The sequence below is a fragment of the Callorhinchus milii genome, unplaced genomic scaffold (genome assembly GCF_018977255.1).
Source record: "Callorhinchus milii isolate IMCB2004 unplaced genomic scaffold, IMCB_Cmil_1.0 Scaffold5, whole genome shotgun sequence".
NCBI lineage: Eukaryota > Metazoa > Chordata > Chondrichthyes > Chimaeriformes > Callorhinchidae > Callorhinchus > Callorhinchus milii.
Genome location: NW_024704746.1, coordinates 41,300,549 through 41,321,332, shown reverse-complemented (window position 1 = coordinate 41,321,332; position 20,784 = coordinate 41,300,549). Strand labels below are relative to the sequence as shown.

The window sequence follows — 20,784 nt, the reverse complement described above, 5'->3', positions numbered from 1 at the left end:
GACTGTTTTACAGAAGAAAATGCTGATACTAGTTTTAATCTGGATTTTTAGGTTATCCCAGCACTGCCAAAATCGGGTACTAACCATCACTTTCTCATCCCTCCCACACAAAGATTTGAGAAAGCTTGACGTAAACAAAATACCTTCTTCTCTAAGTGATATCTTGACAGGAAAATGTTTCTCGTCAGCCTCAGTAAGAGCAAGGAGGAATGTTGGGCATCCTGTAGTTTTAGTCAATTTCTGAAGTCTTCGTTACTGAACAATAATTTCCATTTTCTGCACAACTGAACTGGACCCCCTGAACTAAAACAGTCAGATTAGATGCTGTTTCTGCATGCTTACTCATTATAACCACTGGAGACCAGATTGAATTTCATTTTTCATTGCTGATGTGAATCATAGTATCTGCTGATTTTGAACTCAGGTCTTCAAAGACAAAAAAACCCATCAATTCAGCACAATGTAACAGACAGGACAAATAAATTTAGTTTACACATCTGGATTACAAACAAGGGTTTTATGTGTATACCTAAGGGTCATAAAAATGCAATTATCACAATGGTGTATGTGTCTTGTAAATTTCAGTTTATTGCCCTAGCAACTACACAGCCGAAACTCAGAAAATTGTAGTTCTGTCACAATGCAATTTTACCATTTTTAAGTGACTGTTACCAACAAGTATAATTTTAAGCACTTTCAGTATGAAAAATTAAGTTTACATACAATAGAAAAATCACATTCTTTTTTTAGTAGGGATGACATTGATCCTACAAACAAAAAGGTGCCACTGGACAGACATTCAGTGAAACTTCCCATCATGTGTCCAACAAATGTGTTGATATACAAATAATAGAAATAATAAAATGCATCAAGTACAAATGAAACAAAACAATGAATATATCTGAATATTTTAGCACCAACGACATCATTCAGCAGATCAACACTTGGGCATTTAGTGATAACAATAGGGTTCAATAGTTAACAAGATGTAACCGTTATATTATCTGCATAAATTATAGCCATCTTCAACTGTGTTTATTTGCCAATGATAGACAGCTTGACATCTAGCTTACATTTTGACCATTTGTGCAATTTTTATCTTTTTTGAAGTAATGTGGGTTAGCTTCTAATACCTTGTGCCTTAACAGGAGTATCTTAAAGAGCTTTCAATTGGTATTCTCTTCCTGACAGCTTACCCTCCAATTAAATAGAACAGCAGCAGTACTCCCCTGCCAATATGTGACAATTTAATTGATTCCAGAGTTCACCTGTAGATGTCATATTATTCAGTATAAGAGAACTATGAGCATTGAGGCATTTTCTGAGAATGTGAATTTCTTAGGAATAATAGTTTTCAATTTGTTGGTGATATAAAGATGTTTTAGATTTCAAAAGGGCTTACTGATGTAAAGTAAAATGATTTTTCCCAAGATGTTGAAAACTTAACAAATAATGTTACAGAACAAACCCAAGTGAACAAAACACCATTTCAGGATTAAACATCACCAGTGATCAATCTTCACAGTCTTTAAACAATAAGTAGAAACAATACAAAACCAGAAAAAATGAGATTACAAGACACTGAAGCAAAAGTGCAATTTCTTTTCATCTCTAATGTAGTCGAAAGCAACCAGAACAAAAACATAAATTCAAAGGATTAAAAGTTCAAAGTAAACTTAAATCAGAACAAATTGAGCAACAGCTGACTGAAATGCACTTAAAAGCAAAATAGTTGTATCCCAGGTTACAAGGCTTTAGTGCAAAACCTCATTATGAGGTAAACTTTCCACAAAATGCAACAGTCAGACACAATTCCACACAGTGGCATTCCTAAAACATGCCATTCTACCTGCTAACCTTTGGCTGGTGAATAGGATAACTTGCCAATTTCTTTTAAAAAAATATGCCGGCAAATGGAATCCCTTTACATTTTATTACAACGTTCAGATTTGCTGTAAATCCACACTATGAAAATCATGTAGAATTGTGCTTTCTGAGAAAAATGTGAATTAAAGATGCATTTTTAATAGATCACCTAACAACATCAGATCTAAATATAACCAGGAGACACACCATTCTGTTACTGAGTAGTTGTTTAATGCTTTTCAATTTAAGATTATGCAGTTTTTCTTTAAAAAAATGGAAATTAGTTAATAAGTAAGCAAACATTGTTATTTTTGTAGACCAAAAATATTGCTCCACATTTACTACTAAATGTTGCCAGTGGGCTTTTACCTGCAACTAAGATCACCTTTCATGAGCCACCAATGAGTCCACCTAAATTTGTACAGCAGTCTTTTCATTAGTCTGCACTTGTGTCTATGCCATCCAATTCTTTTGCATTAATACCTGATCATGCCATCCTTAACAGAAACGTAACAATGCATTGAAGTAGTAATTGAAACTGAACATGATCTTTTAAAGTACTTTCAGTATCAATTAGTTATTGAATTACCTGTACATGAATCCCTCCAAAACAATAATAAATTGGTCATTTTCAATCCACTGTTTGTGGGACACTGCTGTGCGCAATTGGTTGCCGCGTTTCGCCCACAAATAGTCAATTCACTTAACAGCATATTCTGTGAAGCGCTTTGAGATGTCTAGAAGACGTTAAAAGCGCTATATCAAATGCAAAGATTATTATTATTATTTTTGTACTGCAGGTTTCAATGTCCTCATGTCTGAATGCTGTCAATGTACCTGTGAATTTTGGAAATAGAAGTGCTGGAAGCTGGGAAGCCAGTAATATCTGACCATTAAGGATAAAGTGTGGGGGGTGGGGGGGGGGGGGGGGTGCAGGAGAGAGCAAATGAAAATGCCAATATTGTTGTGATCAACATTGTTCAAAACTCTAGAAAGTTGGGAGTTAAACCCTTTATGGAATGCACCAAAATGAAAACTATGATTTCAATTTAAATTGCCCAGAGATTGAGAATTATTGCTTTTTATAATTATACATTCTCTTATATAAAAATATTCAGTAAGAGAAATTTACAGAAATCTGCTAGATATTTAATAAAAGATGTGTTTTCTAAGTTGCATAAGTCATTCCATACACAAAGGGTTAGGGGTCAACTGGTGTAAATATAAATACCGAAGATGAATGTCAATCCAGGCCATCAAATCCAGATGCAGTAGGTTTCACAGATCATCATGAGAATTCACAGGATACTATTCTTGAGCCCACCAAAATAGGAAACGTAGATTACTCATCTTTTAGTATTATCATCGTTCTTTGATTATTTCATATACCTAGGTAGATTAAACAATCCCAAGGATCCATGTCTACTTGATTTTAGACCAAGTCAAGCAATGTTTTTTTTATCTATTTAAAAGCACCATCGATGATTGCATTAATTTAATTCTGACTATGGAATATCTCCAACGGAAACCTTAAGTATTCATTGGAGAGCCATAGAGAATATCTGTAAATCAAACACTAGACATCAATGCTGAGCATGCTAGAACATGGTAAGATTGGAATGACTCATGCGACTTGAAAATACTGCAATGTTGGTATATGCAGGCCATTAAAACCACACACTAGAATAGAAAGCCATTTCTAGATCAAGATTGGCAATATGTAAATTAATGGTACAGAGCTCTGTATGTACCGTTTGGCAGTCTATCACTGGGGATTTCAATGCAAGTTGAAGATTTCTGACTGTTATGTTACATATAACCATTTACAACTTTCTTATAACTAATTGTTCCTGAGTGTTAATGCCACTATTTTGAAACAATTTATTTCCAAAAAAGGTTAATGTCATGTCAATAAGGTATTTAATAAGTTTGAATGCAAGTTATTTTCTGATTTGAAAGCAACCTTATCGTTAATTGAAAAGTGGCCCATCTACTATAAGCAACAAAGCATTTACTATTTTATATTGTACACAAATAATGCATAACCCAATTAAGAAAAAGTCAAGCTTTCAAATTTCATTTTCTTCATAAATGTTTACTTTGCAACCACAGATTTTTCACTCAAGTACCATTCTCTAATAACTGGTCAATATGCATGCATTCCACCTTCCTTGTTTAATGTGCTAGAAAATAACATAACCCTAGGCATTTCAGTAAGAAAAATCTACCAACTATTCACTGATCTATGGAGACAAAGACATCAGAGACACATTTCAGGTATCTGCCCTTGCTTGAGGCCAAGAATGAAGCATATTGGTTTGATTTCCTGTTTTGTTCCTCAATTTACTTGTAAACTTCTTTACCGATGTTGACCACAGACCAAGCAATATTGAATTCAGTTTTGTGCAAGGTCATCATTTTCAGCCAAAGGTCACAAGGACTACATGGCATATTCCTTTCAACAGAATCAATACCAGTTTGTTCAAAAACTGAACAGAGCAAACTGTTCATTAATAAAATGTAACATTGAATTTTGTGAGGCTAACTGCATAATTGTTTGCAGAAATAGTGCGAAATACAGCTTAACTATAGGCAGCAAGTAATGTTCACCTTCTTAAAATAAGTTTGTTTTACTTCCTTACAAATTTGCTATTGCAACAAAATTAGGGGATAAAAACAATAGTTTCAAATTCACTATCTGTCTAAGTAATGTCCCTGGGGGCAACCTGGCTGATAATGGGAACTACATAGGGATAAAATAATGAGCATTATGATAAAACTTGTTATGATCATATATGTAAGTACCATCTTTTTATTTGACTTTGGCAGATTTATGCTGCTGCATGTTTTCCTACCTTTTTGTTTCTATAAATTTGAAATATGTTATTAGGTCTAAAATGCAATCACAATTGATGTGTTAATTGTGTCCAAAGGTTTGCAAATATCAGATTGTGAAATTGATGGTGAAATACACCAAAACAGAGAACCTGAAACTAACAGTGTGAAAAAAGCTGATGAGAAAAACTGCTAATGTTTTCCTTATTGGCCTATTTTCAATTTTGGTCATTTGGGGATTTGCAATTTCCTTGTTGGCGAATCTTGTAATCCAACACATAAAGTTGGAATTAACACAACAGATCAAGTTTGTGAATTTCACATCTTGTACCTCATTGTCCTGCAGTTAACAATTTCATGGCACTGCCACGACTGAAACACTGCAACTATATAGTGGGTAGTGAATTCACATAGATAATAAAACACAAGCATCAGTTACATAGTCTGTGAATTATTTGGTCAGCTTTTTTCTTATTTATGGCGATTTATACTGCTGGGAATACGCGCAACATACTAATGGAGATGCTTCCTTGAGGACATTACCAAGTGTTCCATTTGTTGCATACCCCTAAAATACTTTTATTTTTCCAACATGGGTTGTAGAAAATAAAGTTACCCATTTTGTAAACTCTTCACATTTTCTATGTGCAAACTGTACTGCATGTTCTGCATACAATACAAGAATTAATGCAGCAGAATTATTTTGGCAACACAGCAGCTCTAGTAGCAAATGCAATGGAAGTCTGAAGTTAGCTTAAAAGCAACACTGGGTCTTCCAACTCATGGAACGGGATGGAGCTTGACTGACTCTCTCCTGAGTCTGAGTCATATGGTGCATCAGGTAACTCCATAAAACTGTAAGCTATCTGGTCATCTTCCAATTCAGAACGGACTTGGCAAGTGGTGTCTGTGTATTCCTCTTCATCCATATTATTGAAATCCTGTGGAATATAGAGCATCTCCGGATAATTTCTGCTGACGAGATCACTTGTTGTCTGCAGAGATATTTTCCGAAAAGCCAAAAGGTGCATGTGGGAGAACTTCACATACTTGTACCTTTTGAATCCCAGAGACTCAATAGCAGTCTTCCAGCTCTTAATCATAAAGGCATGCCTGTTTTGGTGAGAGGAATCTGGGGTGATTATAAGAAGCAAGCCATTAAGTGCCAGAAGTTCATGGGCTTTCTTACAGCAGATCCAACGTTGATAAGGGGCAGGGAAGTAAGACAGCAGAAGAGAAAACACAACTATATGGAACAGCTCTCCTGGAAGGGAGTCGATTGGATCTTTTAGCCGCTTGAGAAAGGCATCTATAGTATCTTGAGCAAGCTGAAGAGGTTGCTGCAACTGGAGGTTGAGAAAATCACATTTATAGACACTCTGGAAAACAAAATGAACAATTTGATTATTGTAATTATGATGTAGAAAGTTAAACAATTTTGTAAGGTAGTACATGACACTTAATGTAACAGTAGTGTAAATAGGTTAAATGTGCCATGTAGCTGAATTGTAATTACAGTAAATGTGCCATTAATAAATACTGTTGTAACTCAGTCGACTGGCTCAAATATCTATGAGGCTGATTTATAATTAAGCCTAAAATGATTTCTTCTGCGTTGTCTGTTTGCTGCTGACATAATGTGGAAATGGCACTGATGGCACTTCTTTTGAAAAGTGATTCCAGCAGTACTTCCTGCACAATAGCAGTAACTTGATGACCCAGACATTGGCTATTTTGTAGCTCAGGAAGCTGGTTAGATAGCACTAGACGTTGGATGTGCTTTGCTTCCAGTATAGTACAGATCCTCAGTAGACTCAACGAGGGCAGGTTCTAACTGGGCCACCCTGTGTTATGTTGGCAGTCCAAAGAAATTCCCTGAGATCCTAACGGAAGGCCTTTAAGAGTGGCAGAATTTAATATTTAGATGAAGGGCTATGCCCCAAAGAATAACCTATCATTCTTTTTCAGGTGTTGGCTGACTTGCTGTGGATTTCTTTCATTTCTGCTTTTGTTTTCAGATTACTAGCATTTGTATTTTCCTTTTTGTCATGTAAAAAATACACACAAGGTTACCAAACTTACCAATACCGAGTACACAGTGAGTCGTATTATCCAAACATATTATAGTATGTCAACAGGACAATGCTCACACAGAGAGGACACATTAATATATAGTATTTCCATTTCCATTCAATAGTTGACAATTTCCATTTAGTATTTGATACAGTATTCTGGATGTGTTAAACTAGAACTAAAATGCAAATAGGGTGAGAAAATGTCTAAATATAAAATTCAAGAATATTAGTTTGCAAACTTCCAATAAGAAATTCTAATGTTCACCTTGCAGATCTGTTCTAAACCTAGCTATTGAAAAAAGTCTTCACATAATAATGCTTGCATTTGATATAGCGCTTTTCACACCTTCTAAACATCTCAAAGCGCTTCACAGAATAAACTGTAAAGTGAATTGACACAGCAGTGTCCCACGAACAGCCGTGGATTGAAGTGACAATTTATTATTGTTTTTTTTCTTGAGGGATTATTATTATATTTCTGTTGCAAAACCCAAGCATTGTAAGCACTGTACCAGGTGAAAACGTCACAAAGGGTGTAAGTCATTGTGTATTTGTAGGCAAACACGGGAGCCAGTTTGCAGACAGTAATGTCCCACAAACAGGCAATTTTTTTCTGCGAGTGTGTGTATCTGGGCACACATTAGCAATATTAGGAATATTTGCAATAACTTTCAAAGATGCAATATTTTTTCTTTAGATTTTTTCTAATTATGTTGAATGTTATAGTGCTTTTCAGAACATTTGAGAGTCTACCATTTGCTGATCACTAAAATGAATAATTTACTTATTTATAATGTGAAATCCATTTGCAACCTTTGGAGCATGATAGATACCCTTGGTTTGAAGCATAAAAAATATCAATATCCAACCTGGGCTGCTTATTTATTTTGAAAGGTAGAAAGCAAAAGGAAGAAACATCCAAATAATTAATGGAGGAGGGGTTAAATTCACAAGAAAATTAAGCCTTTTTCAGTAAAGTAGGAGGTTAGCTTCTCAACCTTTTCATTAAATAAAGGAAGTACAGTGTACTGTGAATTTAGAATGGTTCCATTAAAATAATTGATTTTGTACTGCTCTGTTTAATCACACTGCCCCATAAAAGACGCGTTGATTAACCTAATTGATTAAACATTTCAGGATCGTGAAAACGGCTTTATTAATTAACTATTATATTAAACTATAATAAAAGGAGTTACTACTTATTGGTTAAATGTGCAATCAGCATTCAAATGTTGATGCTGGGGTATGTTAAATGGGCCTCTTTCCTCCAGATTGCATTTTTCTGCTAAGATAGACATCAACGTTCGAGCTCATGAATAAACTAGAATTGACAAGTCTGTTTCTATGTACAGCCACATATTAGCATGTTGGTTAGAGCACTTTCCTCGCAAGCGAGAAGACCTGGGTTCGATTCCCAAGCAGGGCAAAACCTTAGGCAAGTTTTCTTACTCCACACGCCTCTGTTTACCAAGTGGTAAGTAGGAGCTAGGTTGTTCAGTCGATTGGTGATTCACTTTACGGGGTAATAATCCCTCCAAAAAANTAATTTGGTCAATCAATCCACAACTGTTTGTGGGACACTGTTGTGTGCAATTGGCCGTCACGTTTCACCCACAAAATATACAGTCAATTCATTTTATGATATATTCTGTGAAGTGCTTTGAGATATCTCAAGAACGTGATAACGTGCTATATTAAATCCAAGGATTGTTCTAAAAATCACAGATCATTGTGATAATGACTGGACAGAATAGACCGAGAAAAATTACAGCAAAAAACAAAAATTTTAGTTGCTAGATTATTTGCACCACTTTCTAATTGCTGGGTGGTCAGTGTTGTGTGCAATAATGTTTGCACAGCGGTCCTAGGCTGTGAATATATATGTCTAAATGATTACTGAGAAAATAAAAGTGAGCCAAGCTGGCATTTGACAGAAATTTTAGCAAACACAATGGTTGCTTGGAGAGATTTAAAAATGTTCAGTGACATTTCACTGGCTTTGAATTAAAAAAAAACTTCAAAAGGTCAAAATTGTAAATCGGTCGCAAATCTGTGAAGAAGCCAATCTTCATTTTGAAACCAAGTTTCCGACAAGTAATAGCATTTTCTGAATGGTGATTGTGGAATTATGTTTTGGGGGACAAAATCAATGTACAAGGTGGAAAAATCTTGCCATTTGTTTAAAACTCATAGGAACACTAAATATACTAGTTTGTTATCTACTGACATTTGAATATTATATATACACACACACAATTGCAGCATATTAGATTTTATAGTATATTTCATATACTTCATATTTTCAAGCTTATCCCAATTTGAAGTAAGATGGAGCTTTGCACATGCAAAATGTAATTGGTGGTGTTCGATGTTGTCATGATGTGGAAGCTCTGACCAACGATCACATCCCGTTATAAGACTGGTCGGAATTTTATGGATCCCAACAACCGCATTGTACTGCACTATAGTAAGGTCTACTGTGGTAAGACCAAAAAAAATCAGTATCACTACAATTACTGTATCACTACAATTACAAGGCCATTCTTCAGCCTCCCAATGTGTGAGCAAAATGCATTAAAAATGCTCTGCCTTGGATACAAGCTTGCTGGATAAACCAGTGCAAAAAGGGTTAAACATTCCGACACCCACATAGGTACAAAAATGTATTCAGAACATTCAGTTCAGCCTTTATGTTAATACATGTTGTTCTCAGAATCAAGTGAGAAGATATGGAGTTTGCATGTTGTTTCCAATTAAAGGCAAAAGAATGAGTCAACAACTCAGTAAAGAATATTCAATATGAGGCTCAAATTACTACATCAGAAATGAAATTAATTTGTCCAATGATCCAGCAAAATAATGTCGAATTTCTGTACAACCAACAGAGTTGGCAAAGATCTGCTGTTGATTACAGAACTTCCCCACTCTCTGTTCAGTTATTGATTTAGTATTCAGAAGTTGCATTGTCAAAATTATAAATACAGACCAGTGAACAGAAAAAGGCAATAATGAGGGGAAAATCTAACAGAGAGGGGTCAGAAGAAGTCACATTTATGAAAGTGAAATTCAAGCAATCTATAACTAGCATTTCATTGCACCATTACAATATAGGTGAATCAATGGCCAACCCTTAGGTTCTGTTTAAGAGTAAAGAACAGCAGGCGAGGCCAGGAAGGATGATCACTGTTCCTGCTCAGCTTCATCACAGCCAGTGGTAGAACTGATGCATGAATCAATTCCATTGAGTCTTTTTCAACTGGGAGAACAGTCATGGCAGATCTCCATGATGCTTAATGTTTTCCTGATAAAACTTCAAATAAATTGTCCTCTCTTCCCCCTCCTGTATTTTTTCTTGGGGGCATACTTTATATTTAAAGCTCATCCCCTGCACAGAGTGTTGCTTTATGATCAATAAAATAATTGCATATTACAGGAATATTCTACACACTGTGCAAATAATTTCCCCTGCAACGGCTGCTGTCGAGTGAGCAGTTTGAAAGCTATAAACACATCTTTTGATTTCAATATTAAAAGAAAATACTGTGCAAAAATCTTCACAGGGCAGGCACACTGTGTTTTCAAGCTCTGTGAAACTGAAGACAGATTAATTTGCTTTTTCTAGGGTAAGCCTTTAATCTATTTTAAAACCATTTATGCAAGATCTTTTGGTGTAATGCTATAAGAATTCTAGCACAAACAGAACAGCTTTATGAGGTTCCTCAGTTCCACAGATGATTATTTCCCATGAAAGATCAAATTTCAAGTAACACATGTGAAGATATTATTATGCATTTTAGGGGCTATTCTTTGCTGCCAGATCAAATGGTGTAGAATGCATGACATGCTTTGACAGCACTCCCTGTTCTGAGTGGCAGCCCGCCCTGTAGTGTGTCCATCTGGTATCCAATGTAATGTTGTTCTCAATCATTGGAAATGCTCAGCTCTCAATTTTGCTTATCAAATTATGGATCAAATATAAATGTACACATGCCCCAATCAGCTACAAATGTACACGTGCAGAGTGTGAATATCAGTTCACAGAAACAGCTGGATGTCAGGATTCGCAAGACCCGTTTCAGCTAGGTGGAACGGGAAGACTTAGTGGTAATACAGTTAAGTAGAAATATTTGGATGGGGGAGAAAGAGGAAGACCCTTAACCTTGCTGCGCAAATGAAAAGCAATGTTTGCATTGCACAAATAATTACTGTCAAGAGGAGTGACTGTTTTTGTAAGCAAATGAGACAGCTATTTGCATCAGTAGTTTTAAGATTTCAGTCGAAACAGATTAAAGTCAGAGTTTAAATTCAGATACCTTAATGCACAAGCAAATCTCAGTATGAAATGTCATCTTTTAAACATGGATTTAACTACTGAATGTATTACACATCATAAAGTATACAAAATTGCTTAAAATAAAATCTAGTTAATCACTGCACTATCAATTCTCTAAGACATTTAATTTAATAATAATAATAATCCTTGCATTTGATATAGCGCTTTTCACGTCTTCTAGACGTCCCAAAGCGCTTCACAGAATATACTGTAAAGTGAATTGACTGTATATTTGTGGGCGAACGCGGCAGCCAATTGCGCACAGCAATGTCCCACAAACAGTCGTGGATTGAAAATGACCAATTTATTATTGTTTTTGGTTTTTTGGAGGGATTATTATTAGGCGTGTGGAGTAAGGAAACTTGCCCAAGGTTTCGCCCTGCCTGGAATTGAACTCAAGGTCTCTCACTTGCAAAGCGAGTGCTCTAACCACTGAACTACAGGACTCCACAATTTCTAGACAGTTTAACGTTTAGAACACATAACTACATAAGAAACAATATGTATTCATTGCTTGGAAGACCAATGTACCTTTTATATTTTGCTGTGTTAGCAAAAAACTGATTATTTCTCTCTCTCTGGCAGACGTGGCTGTAATTTCATGTATCATTTAGCCAAATCATTCTGAACTCCCTCACAGCATTTCTCATCATGCATCATTGTTACTTCTTGGTTCTTAACAACTGCAATAAATCTCATGGACTTGAAAGAAAAAAGTTCTGTAATATCTTCGGCAGATGTAATATTTTTCCAATTTGACATGGGGGAGGGGGGGTGGAAATGAGAGTTAGATAACTAGGGCACCGCTGAGTTGGGAAACAAAGCCACCCTTGAACGAAGATCACTAGTTCTGGGCAGGTTTATTTGTGTTTCTGCTGTTTATCTCATCTAGGGTACTGAACAACTGGCTTTGCAACTCTGGACAGATTGAGCTGTTTTTGGAGCTGTATTAGAGACTGTATTTAGAAATGATTGGCTTTTCTTTAAGTCGTATTTCCTTCTTTCACTTCTTAAAGACATTGATTGTTGCTGGGATACAATTGCATGGGAGCTAACAGCACTCCAGTAGCTCACCCAAGAAGACATTTGTCATAGGCGAGCTTAAATAGTTAAGTGTTAGTAGGTTATCAGATGGGGGTATTATCCCTGGGCTCTAAATGATCCTTATGCAACATCCACATCAGGACACTTAGCAGGAGGATAATTGGGGTTAGAAGCCAGAGATATCCTGAAGAGACACAGGTTGTACTTCTGATTTGACATAATTATTAGAGCTTAGATGGTACAGAAGGTACAACTAGTGCTGAATTTGCAGAAGAAATGAAGTTTGCTGCTAAAACTAAATATGGAATATGATCTCACTATAACTCTCTTCCATGAGGTTAACACAAGACACAGTTGTCACAATAGGTGCAATGCAGTTTTGGAAATTTATTGCTGATCATTTTGCACAAAATGCACATCTATTATTTACCTAATTAACCAACAGAAACTGCTGCAGAGGATGCAGTAATCAAACTTGCCTCTGTGGGCCAAATTAATTAGGCCTCTCCGTATTACAAAAGCAACACAAAGCTGCATCCATAAATCTATTCACTAGTCTGACCAGAAATAAAAACATTCACTATTGTTTGCATAAGACTCTCATAATCTTACAGTGACAGATCTTCACACCATTGGGTGATAACTATGTAATAAATAGTTAGTTAAAATAAAGAGAATTAACACAAAGCATCTCAATATGTTCCTCTTACTGGAAGACATGACAGTATATATATTTTTATATATATATATATGTATATACAGGTCCTATCTCAGAGAACAACAGGATTTAGGTCTGAGATGGATAGTAGCTATTGAATTTAGGCCTGAGATGGATAATACACCAAATAGAAGTATCTTAAAATATATATTTTAAATAGTCTTTAAGGTTAGAATTGTTAGTAGCTCCCTTGATTGTAAAAGGTGTAAAAGCATGGGCTTATGTCGCACTAAGACTTGTTGATTTGAATCTGTGTTTAGTTAGCTTACTCCAGCTGGGGTGGTTGCAGCATTCAGTATTCCCTGAGCTATGGAAAAGGGAGGAAAAAGCATGAAATCACTGATGTGAAAGGCCAAATGTAATTTTGTTGTTGTTGAAATCATGTGGGGGTGAGGATAGTATCAAACTTGGATGCAATAGGTCCCACCAGCCCTCTCACAGCTGGATAGTTTCCCAAAGTTCACTGGGCAAAATAGCTTAGAAAAATGCTTCTTAAATCTTGCAGTAAATTTAATATACTTGGTGTACCAACTAAAATTGCTCAGTGTTTTGTACAACTAACATCACATACCTCTACAGCAGGTACAATGTCAATACCAACTGCCAGAAATTCGTCAAACTTTACAAATGGGTTGAAACAGCTTCCGACATCCAGGAGTCTGATTTTTCCTGAAAGACGCACTAACCTGGAAAAGGAAACAGGTATATTGGATAATTAAAAGCATCAAGATTTCTTTATAATCCCTGCATTTGATATAGCACATATTCTAGACATTTCAAAGCGCTTCACAGAATATACTGTAAAGTGAATTGACTGTATATTTGTGGGCAAAATGCAGCAGCCAATTGCACACAGCAGTGTCCCACAAACAGTCATGGATTGAGTGGCCAAATTCTTATTGTTTTTTTNCTTGAGGGATTATCATCAGGCATGTGGAGTAAGGAAACTTGCCCAAGGTTTCGCCCTGCTGGGAATCAAACCCAGGTTTCTTGCTTGCAAGGTGAGTGGTCTAACACTAAACTACAGGACTCCACAAATTATATTATTATTATGACTTCATTGCATAACTTTGCAACTTATCTCACTATTAAAAGTCAATGTTCATGGGTTAGGTTATTCCGATTCTCCACTCGGTTTGGGAATACAGTGGTAATATAAGAAAAATGGCATTGATACATAGGATAAAAAACAAGTGCTTGTTTTTCACTAAAACTGAGGGTTCTAATGGGATACTCGTGGATAGATCATTGAAACCATCAGGACAAGCAAAGAAGGCAACCTCACTTGGAATACTATGCACAATTTTGGTCACTGCATTACAGTGTAATAGGGAGGGTGTAGGGAAGGGCAACAGGATTGATAGCAGGATTTAGTTACCCAAGTTCTTAGGACAGGCTACAAAAGCTAGGAATGGTCACACTAACGAGAATGCTTTGGGGAGATCTCACCTGGGTATTCAAGATTCTAAAATGGTATAAATAAGCTGAACACAATAATTATTATGTGACATCAAGTCACCCAAGCTACTTCAAACTAAATGTAGGCATTAAACCTTGCCAGTATAGAACAACATAGCTCCAAACTAGCCCAATCTTTCTGCTGCCTGTTGGCCCCTACCCCGTTTGTGGTAGCAGTCCCCAAGAGCTTGACCAATATCCCAACTGAGGCTGATAAGGAACACAAGCTACTACAGTACTCCCGTAACATTTCTGAGTGGTCCAATGCAGCAGTTGGGAGTCGCCTTGCACTGCATCAAATTGAGGATTTATTGTTATAGGAAAAGATGCTGAGAATATTTTTTCTATTTTTAGTAGGTGTACTTGGAACAAAGAGTACTCCCTTTGGACTTCATTTCTTCCCTAATTTCACTATAATTGCAAGGATTATTTTCTGTTCACGCACAAATGAACATATCTTATTAGTGTAATCAAATGTCAACTGCAGGCAAAAAAATTATAGATGCAGTTAGAAATAAATCAAATTCCAGCAACCAAGTTCTGAACATTCCATTTCCCACTTTTGAAATGCAGCCAAAAGATGAAATTTCACACATCAAACCTTCCTAATGGTCTGGATAAAAGTGATCTATGATGAAACATAAAATTAGCAGTTTGGAATCTTCTTAGTTTTATACCCACTAAATGCATTTATATAATGTGCTATAACCTGAAATATAATATGGCTACTAAAAAAAACGACAACTATAGTGCACTGAACCCACTATTCCATTTTATTATGAAGTTGCAATATATAGAGTAAAGCAAATAAATGGATCTGAAGATTAAAAAAAACTAATTTAAAGGGTCAGAGATTACAAAGTTCCTGGGAAACTTAAACCCTCTTGGCCCTTTTAAAGCAGACCCATAATAATTCTCTGCACCATGAGACCTGCGTCCTTTTTTAACCAGATGCAGTACGTCTGTATACTATATTTGTCACAAATGCGTGTGAATCTATGCTACACCAAGAGTTTCATCCAGTATCCCGATCAACAATCTCTCCCCCTTCCCCCCTCTCAATCCCTCGCTCTCCCAATCAGCCGCGCAGTTCACTATCTGCAATGGCAGGAGCTGTTGGTTGATTGTGCTTGCAGTCCCACTCCCTCTGCCCCTGGCTTGTTGTCAGACTCTGCCACTGTGAAGCGCTCCAGGACGCTACCCAGCGTGAAGGGTACTATATAAATGCAAGTTGTTGTTGTTGAATAAGGAGACGCACTTGTCGTCCTGACAGACTGCAGTAACGGCCGATATTATTTTTCTGCCGCTGCCATGGGAGAATGTTGACCAGGGAGAGAGGGAGCGGAAGTTGCAATGTTGGAAATGGTCTCAGGCCGGATAAAATCACCCACCAGGCCAGCTGCGGCCCGCCAGCTAGACCACTCGGTTGTAGACAAACCAGCACATTTCTGATTCCATTCCCCAGGTTATCAGCAATAATGTTATGTTCCATAAACTGGGCACAATCAATGTGAATTTTAAGCAACTCATATCATCAATGAACCAGAAAAACAAGGTAATTACTTTTCTGTGAAATATGTTCACAAGGGAACAAACTGATACAATAAGGATAATTATAGCCTGCCAAAAACTACGTACATGAAAAAGTTGTAAAAATAGCTGTCACAGAAAAGCAAGGTTGTTCGTATTAGTCATTATTTGACATGCTAAATTAATTGAAAGTTACTTTTCAATTCCCACTAATTTCCATAGAATATTACAGCACAGAAGGAGGCTATTCAGCCCATCGTGCCCGTGCTTTAGCTTCAGTTACAATCTAATTTGCTGATTGCATTCTTGAAAGCTATTCGCACCTACGTTAAACATCATAGTTGATTTTTAACGGCTTGGACTTCTTGATGGTGTTTCAAACTGAATTAAAATCCAAGAAATGTTGGTCCCTGCTTCTTCATGAAGGTCCAGATAAAAATCACACCACTGCACTAAGAGGCCTTATCTAGCGTTTACTGTCAGTTACATGTTGCACATTCTGATTTATTTCTAATAATGAAAATACTTCTTCAAGAGGCACTGAAATAGGTACAGTAGATTTCCAATCATGCAGAGAATTGCATCAGTTTGGATAACTAAAACACTGTATTTTGTCATCATCAAAGAAGCCACTTTGCTCACAAACAATTTCTCACAAATAATTTCATAATTTCACTGGCTGGAAACACTGTCTTTTACATTTCCATAAAGTTCAGAAGTGCTGCCACTCAAATTGTACCTAACCTCACTCAGGCAGTGAGGATGGTGTGATAGCTTTGATATCAAATTTCCATGTTTACAATGACTCCAATATGAATCATAAGACTATTTTCACCACCAAATGAAAGAAAATAACAATTTCGATATAAATTGCATTTAGAATGTGAAACTAATTTTGTTTCCTTAAAGTTGATTGTGAATTAATCTGTACAGCCGTGCATTTGCATATGTACACTCACTATGTGTTGCAGAGAAGACCTGCAAACCTCTAGGTTTGCCTGTGTTATGGAATATAACCATTTACACTGTGAGCTACAATCCATAGCACCCGCAGCAATACACACCTAACAACTGAACATAAAACAACAACAAATTGCATTTATATAGCAACTTTCCTTGGAATGACTTCCATGGCACTGGACAATCAAGGTTTGTACCCAAGCTTGGATACAAGAGGGGTGGGAACCAAGGTGGGAGGGGGTGGGAAGATAACCAAAGGAGCACAAATAAAATATTATTCAAAAATGAAACAAATATTCAAGACTGTTTTTTTCCTTTTGCACTAACATTAATTCCCATCTTTAATCTTTACTGACCAGCTTTTGGAAAAAAAACACTGAGCCAGCCTATAGCTGGGTGATTGCCCGCCACCAAGGAATGATAGCCTCCTGGTCCAGAGGAAAAGCACCTTAGGATGGTTGGAGTCCAACTTAAGCAACAGCTTCATTACTTTTTAAAACTTTGAGCAACTCATTAACTTTTTGGCACTGTCACTGAAGTCCAACTGCTGTAAATAGCAGCTTGCAAGCAAGTAAATACCACACTAGACCCCATCCAGTCAAAGCCTCAGGAGAAAAGGAAAACCATAGATGACATGGAGTGATATGGTATGGAAACCGACTATTTGTCCCAATTAGTCAGTGCTGGTGTTTACAATTCAAACAAGGTCCCACCCCTCTTATTCCCTTCTCCTACACCCACATCATTCCCTTTTCCTTGTTGAATTTCCTTTTAAATATCAATGCTTTTTGCTTCAACCACAGCTTTCAGCAGTGAGTTCCACGTTGTCACCAGCCTCTGCATGAAGTTATATTTATGGCTTCTTGTTTTGGACTCACAAACAAGTGGAAATAGTCTCTCAATGTCCACCTTATCGAATCCTTTCATAATCACAAACGTTTCTATCAGGTCCCCTCTCAATTGTTTCAACTCTACAACTAAATGCTCCAACCCGTCAAATCTGTCTTGATTCTTGGTAACACCTTGTAAATCTAAGCTGGACATATATCCAGAAATGTGCAGCCTCACCTCACTTGAAGAACAAAGATTATTATGTATAAAGGTAAGTAATTGACATGACTTCTTCATTCATCATTCTATGTACTATAGGCTGCTTGAGCTGCAGAATCAACACACAGTGAAGTAACATCTCTTCAGTATTGAGTGTGGGAAAAAAAGCAACGCTGGAAGAACAAAATCTGTTGACACAAAGTGGGCAGTTTTCAAATGTGTTAAATAATCTGATTACTGCCTGTAAACTTTCAGGGAGGCAGAAGTTATTTAAAATATCCCAGCTCATTTATTACACATGCACCTTAATGAAAAAGTCTCTTCAGGCATGTAACAGCTGCTGTAGAAATTTTCTGTCAAATTCTAATTGGAATCAAAAGAATTAAGTATAAAGAGTCATAGAGTATCTCTTAATTTGCAATAATCTGGGAACAAATAACATGACTTGATCTTTAATAATAATAATTTATTATTTAATGGTAATGCTGGCAGATAGTACATATGCTAGCAAAATTACCAGTTAAAGCTGAAATTTGTGCCAGAACATTTTTATAGCTATAGGAGATAATTTAATGAACTGTTTATACAGTTTAGGCATGTATGTAGGTTCGACAATAACAACAAAATTACATTTATAGAGTGCCTTTCACATCGGGAGGACGGCCCAAAGCGCGGACAGTCAGGGATCAGGACCCGAGCATGGGAGAGGGGTGGGGTAGGGGTGAGGGAAGGCAGAGAGGTGGGAGGGCGACCGAAGGTATGATCGAAGAGGAGGGTCTTGAGACCGGCCTTGAAGAAGGCAAGGGAGGAAGCGAGGCGAAGGGACTGTGGGATGGAGTTCCAGAGTGCGGGGGCAGAGAGGCTGAAAGCTCGGCCACTGATGGTAGTGCGGGTTGGGCAGGAGACATGGAACAGTTCGGGGTCAAACAAGACACCCAGGTTCCTGACTGGCTTAGTGAGGTTGAGTGTGCAGCCATGGATGCTGATGCTGCCAGCGCCCGAGGTGCAGAGGTGCTGCCACGAGACAATCAGGAAGGCCTCGGTCTCGTTGACGTTCAGCTGGAGAAAGTTGGCCCTCGTTCAGGACTTGATGTCGGACAGGCAGTTGGTCAGGATGCCAGTAGTCCTGGAGTTGAGGGTGGAGGCAGAGATAGAGTTGGGTGTCATCCGCATGCACGTGGAAATTTACCCCATGTCTGCGGATGATGTCACCAAGGGGGAGCATGTAGAGGATGAAGAGGAGGGGATTGAGGACAGAGCCCTGAGGAACGCCGCACGAGACGGTGCGGGGGCTGGAGGAGAAGCCGTGAGCTGAGAGAAAGTGGAGGCAGTGCGAATGGGAAGACCTGAACCAGTCAAGGACAGAACCTTGGAGGTTGAGGTAGGAGGAGAGGCGGTGGAGGAGGAATGAATGCTCCATAGTGTCAAAAGCGGCGGAGAAGTCGAGGAGGATGAGGGAGCCCTGGTCACACATGGTCAGGATGTCATTTGTGACCTTGACCAAAGCAGTTTCCGTGCTGTGGGCAGCACAGAAATCCGATTGGAGGGGCTCATTGAGAGAGTGGGAGGAGAGGAAAGAGCGAAGCTGGGAGGCAACGGCTCTCTAAAGGACCTTGGACAGAAAAGGGAGGTTGGAGATGGGCCGGTAGCTAGATAGCTGTATTGGGTCAAGGGAAGGTTTCTTCAAGGTGGGGGTGATAGTGGCTGTTTTGAGGGGAGTAGGAACAGTGCCAGATGACAAGGAGAGGTTGATATGTCAGCAAGTAGCGGGGCAAGGAGGTGGAGCTGGGATTTAAGGATGGGGTCCAAGGAGCAGGTGGTGGGCTTCATGGATGATATGGTGGTGATGATAGAGGAAGGGGTGACAGGATCATAAAAAAAAAACTTAAATTGAGGATAATATTTTAGGCATTAAGTACATTATCAGAAGTGTTGTCCTTCAGATGAAACATGAAACCAAATTCTTCTCAGTTTGTACAGATGGATATTAAAGATCGCATGGCACTATTCAAAAACAGAAGGAAGTTTATCTCTCTGTCCTGGCTTGCAAATCCTAAAAGAAAAACAATTGGTCATTCACGGCATGGCTGATGGCGGGCCATTGCTGTGTGGCAAATTGGCTGACGTGTTCACTCACAAATATAATGTAATTGCAAAAAAAACACTGCAATCAATGCTTGTTGTGATGTGATAAGGTGCTATAATCAAATCCAGGTATTACAATATTATAATGATTATATTGTCAATTGTGCCAGCATATTTTTGCCCATCCTGAACAAGCAGAGTTAGTCATTTATATTCTGATTCTAGAATGATAAACCTACAGGCAATTTATAGCATTGTTTTCAACCTAACCCCGTCTTTTTTCTTCTTTCCTTGATGTATTTAGTTAAAAAAGTGCAAATCAGCGCAAGTAATTTATTTTGGTAACGCAAATCAAATGCACTGAACCCAAACTTGCACCCAGCTGGAAGCACAGTGCAGCAGCGGACTCTATCAATGTTCCAAGATTCAGAGTTGTGCTGGAATGACTGGCTTTTGAGCTCACCAATAAAAAAAAAGTAGATGATCTTGAATTTATAACAATGGTATAGCAACAATAAAAATTATTGCATTTGATATAGCTTCTGTTCACATCATCGAGACATCTCAAAGCACTTCATAGGACTTACTGTAAAGTGTAGTGACTGGGTATTTGTAAGCTAAACAAGGCAGCGAATATGTGCACAGCAATGTCCAACAAAGAGCCATGAGCTCAAAGTCACAACGTGGAGCTTGAACTAATAACCTACAGACTCAGATGCAAGAATGCTTCCCACGGAACCAGGCTGCCACCTACAATAAGCAGACAACTAAAACTGCTTAAAAAAGTCACATCTCCAGTGTAATCCCAGAGTAGTTTATGACAGCGGAAA

General features: G+C 37.7%; 1 protein-coding gene across 1 annotated transcript in view; it reads right to left on the bottom strand.

The window, feature by feature from the left end:
- Window positions 1-2,516: 2,516 nt before the first annotated feature.
- The window catches only part of bmt2 (base methyltransferase of 25S rRNA 2 homolog), a 47,932-nt gene continuing 29,664 nt past the window's right edge, over window positions 2,517-20,784 (bottom strand). The window contains exons 4-5 of the mRNA XM_007894561.2: window positions 13,443-13,557; window positions 2,517-6,080 (exon numbers count right to left, since the gene is read on the bottom strand). Of these exons, the coding sequence (XP_007892752.1) occupies window positions 5,451-6,080; window positions 13,443-13,557 (745 nt within the window). The 3' untranslated portion in view covers window positions 2,517-5,450. The remainder of the gene's footprint in view (window positions 6,081-13,442; window positions 13,558-20,784) is intronic.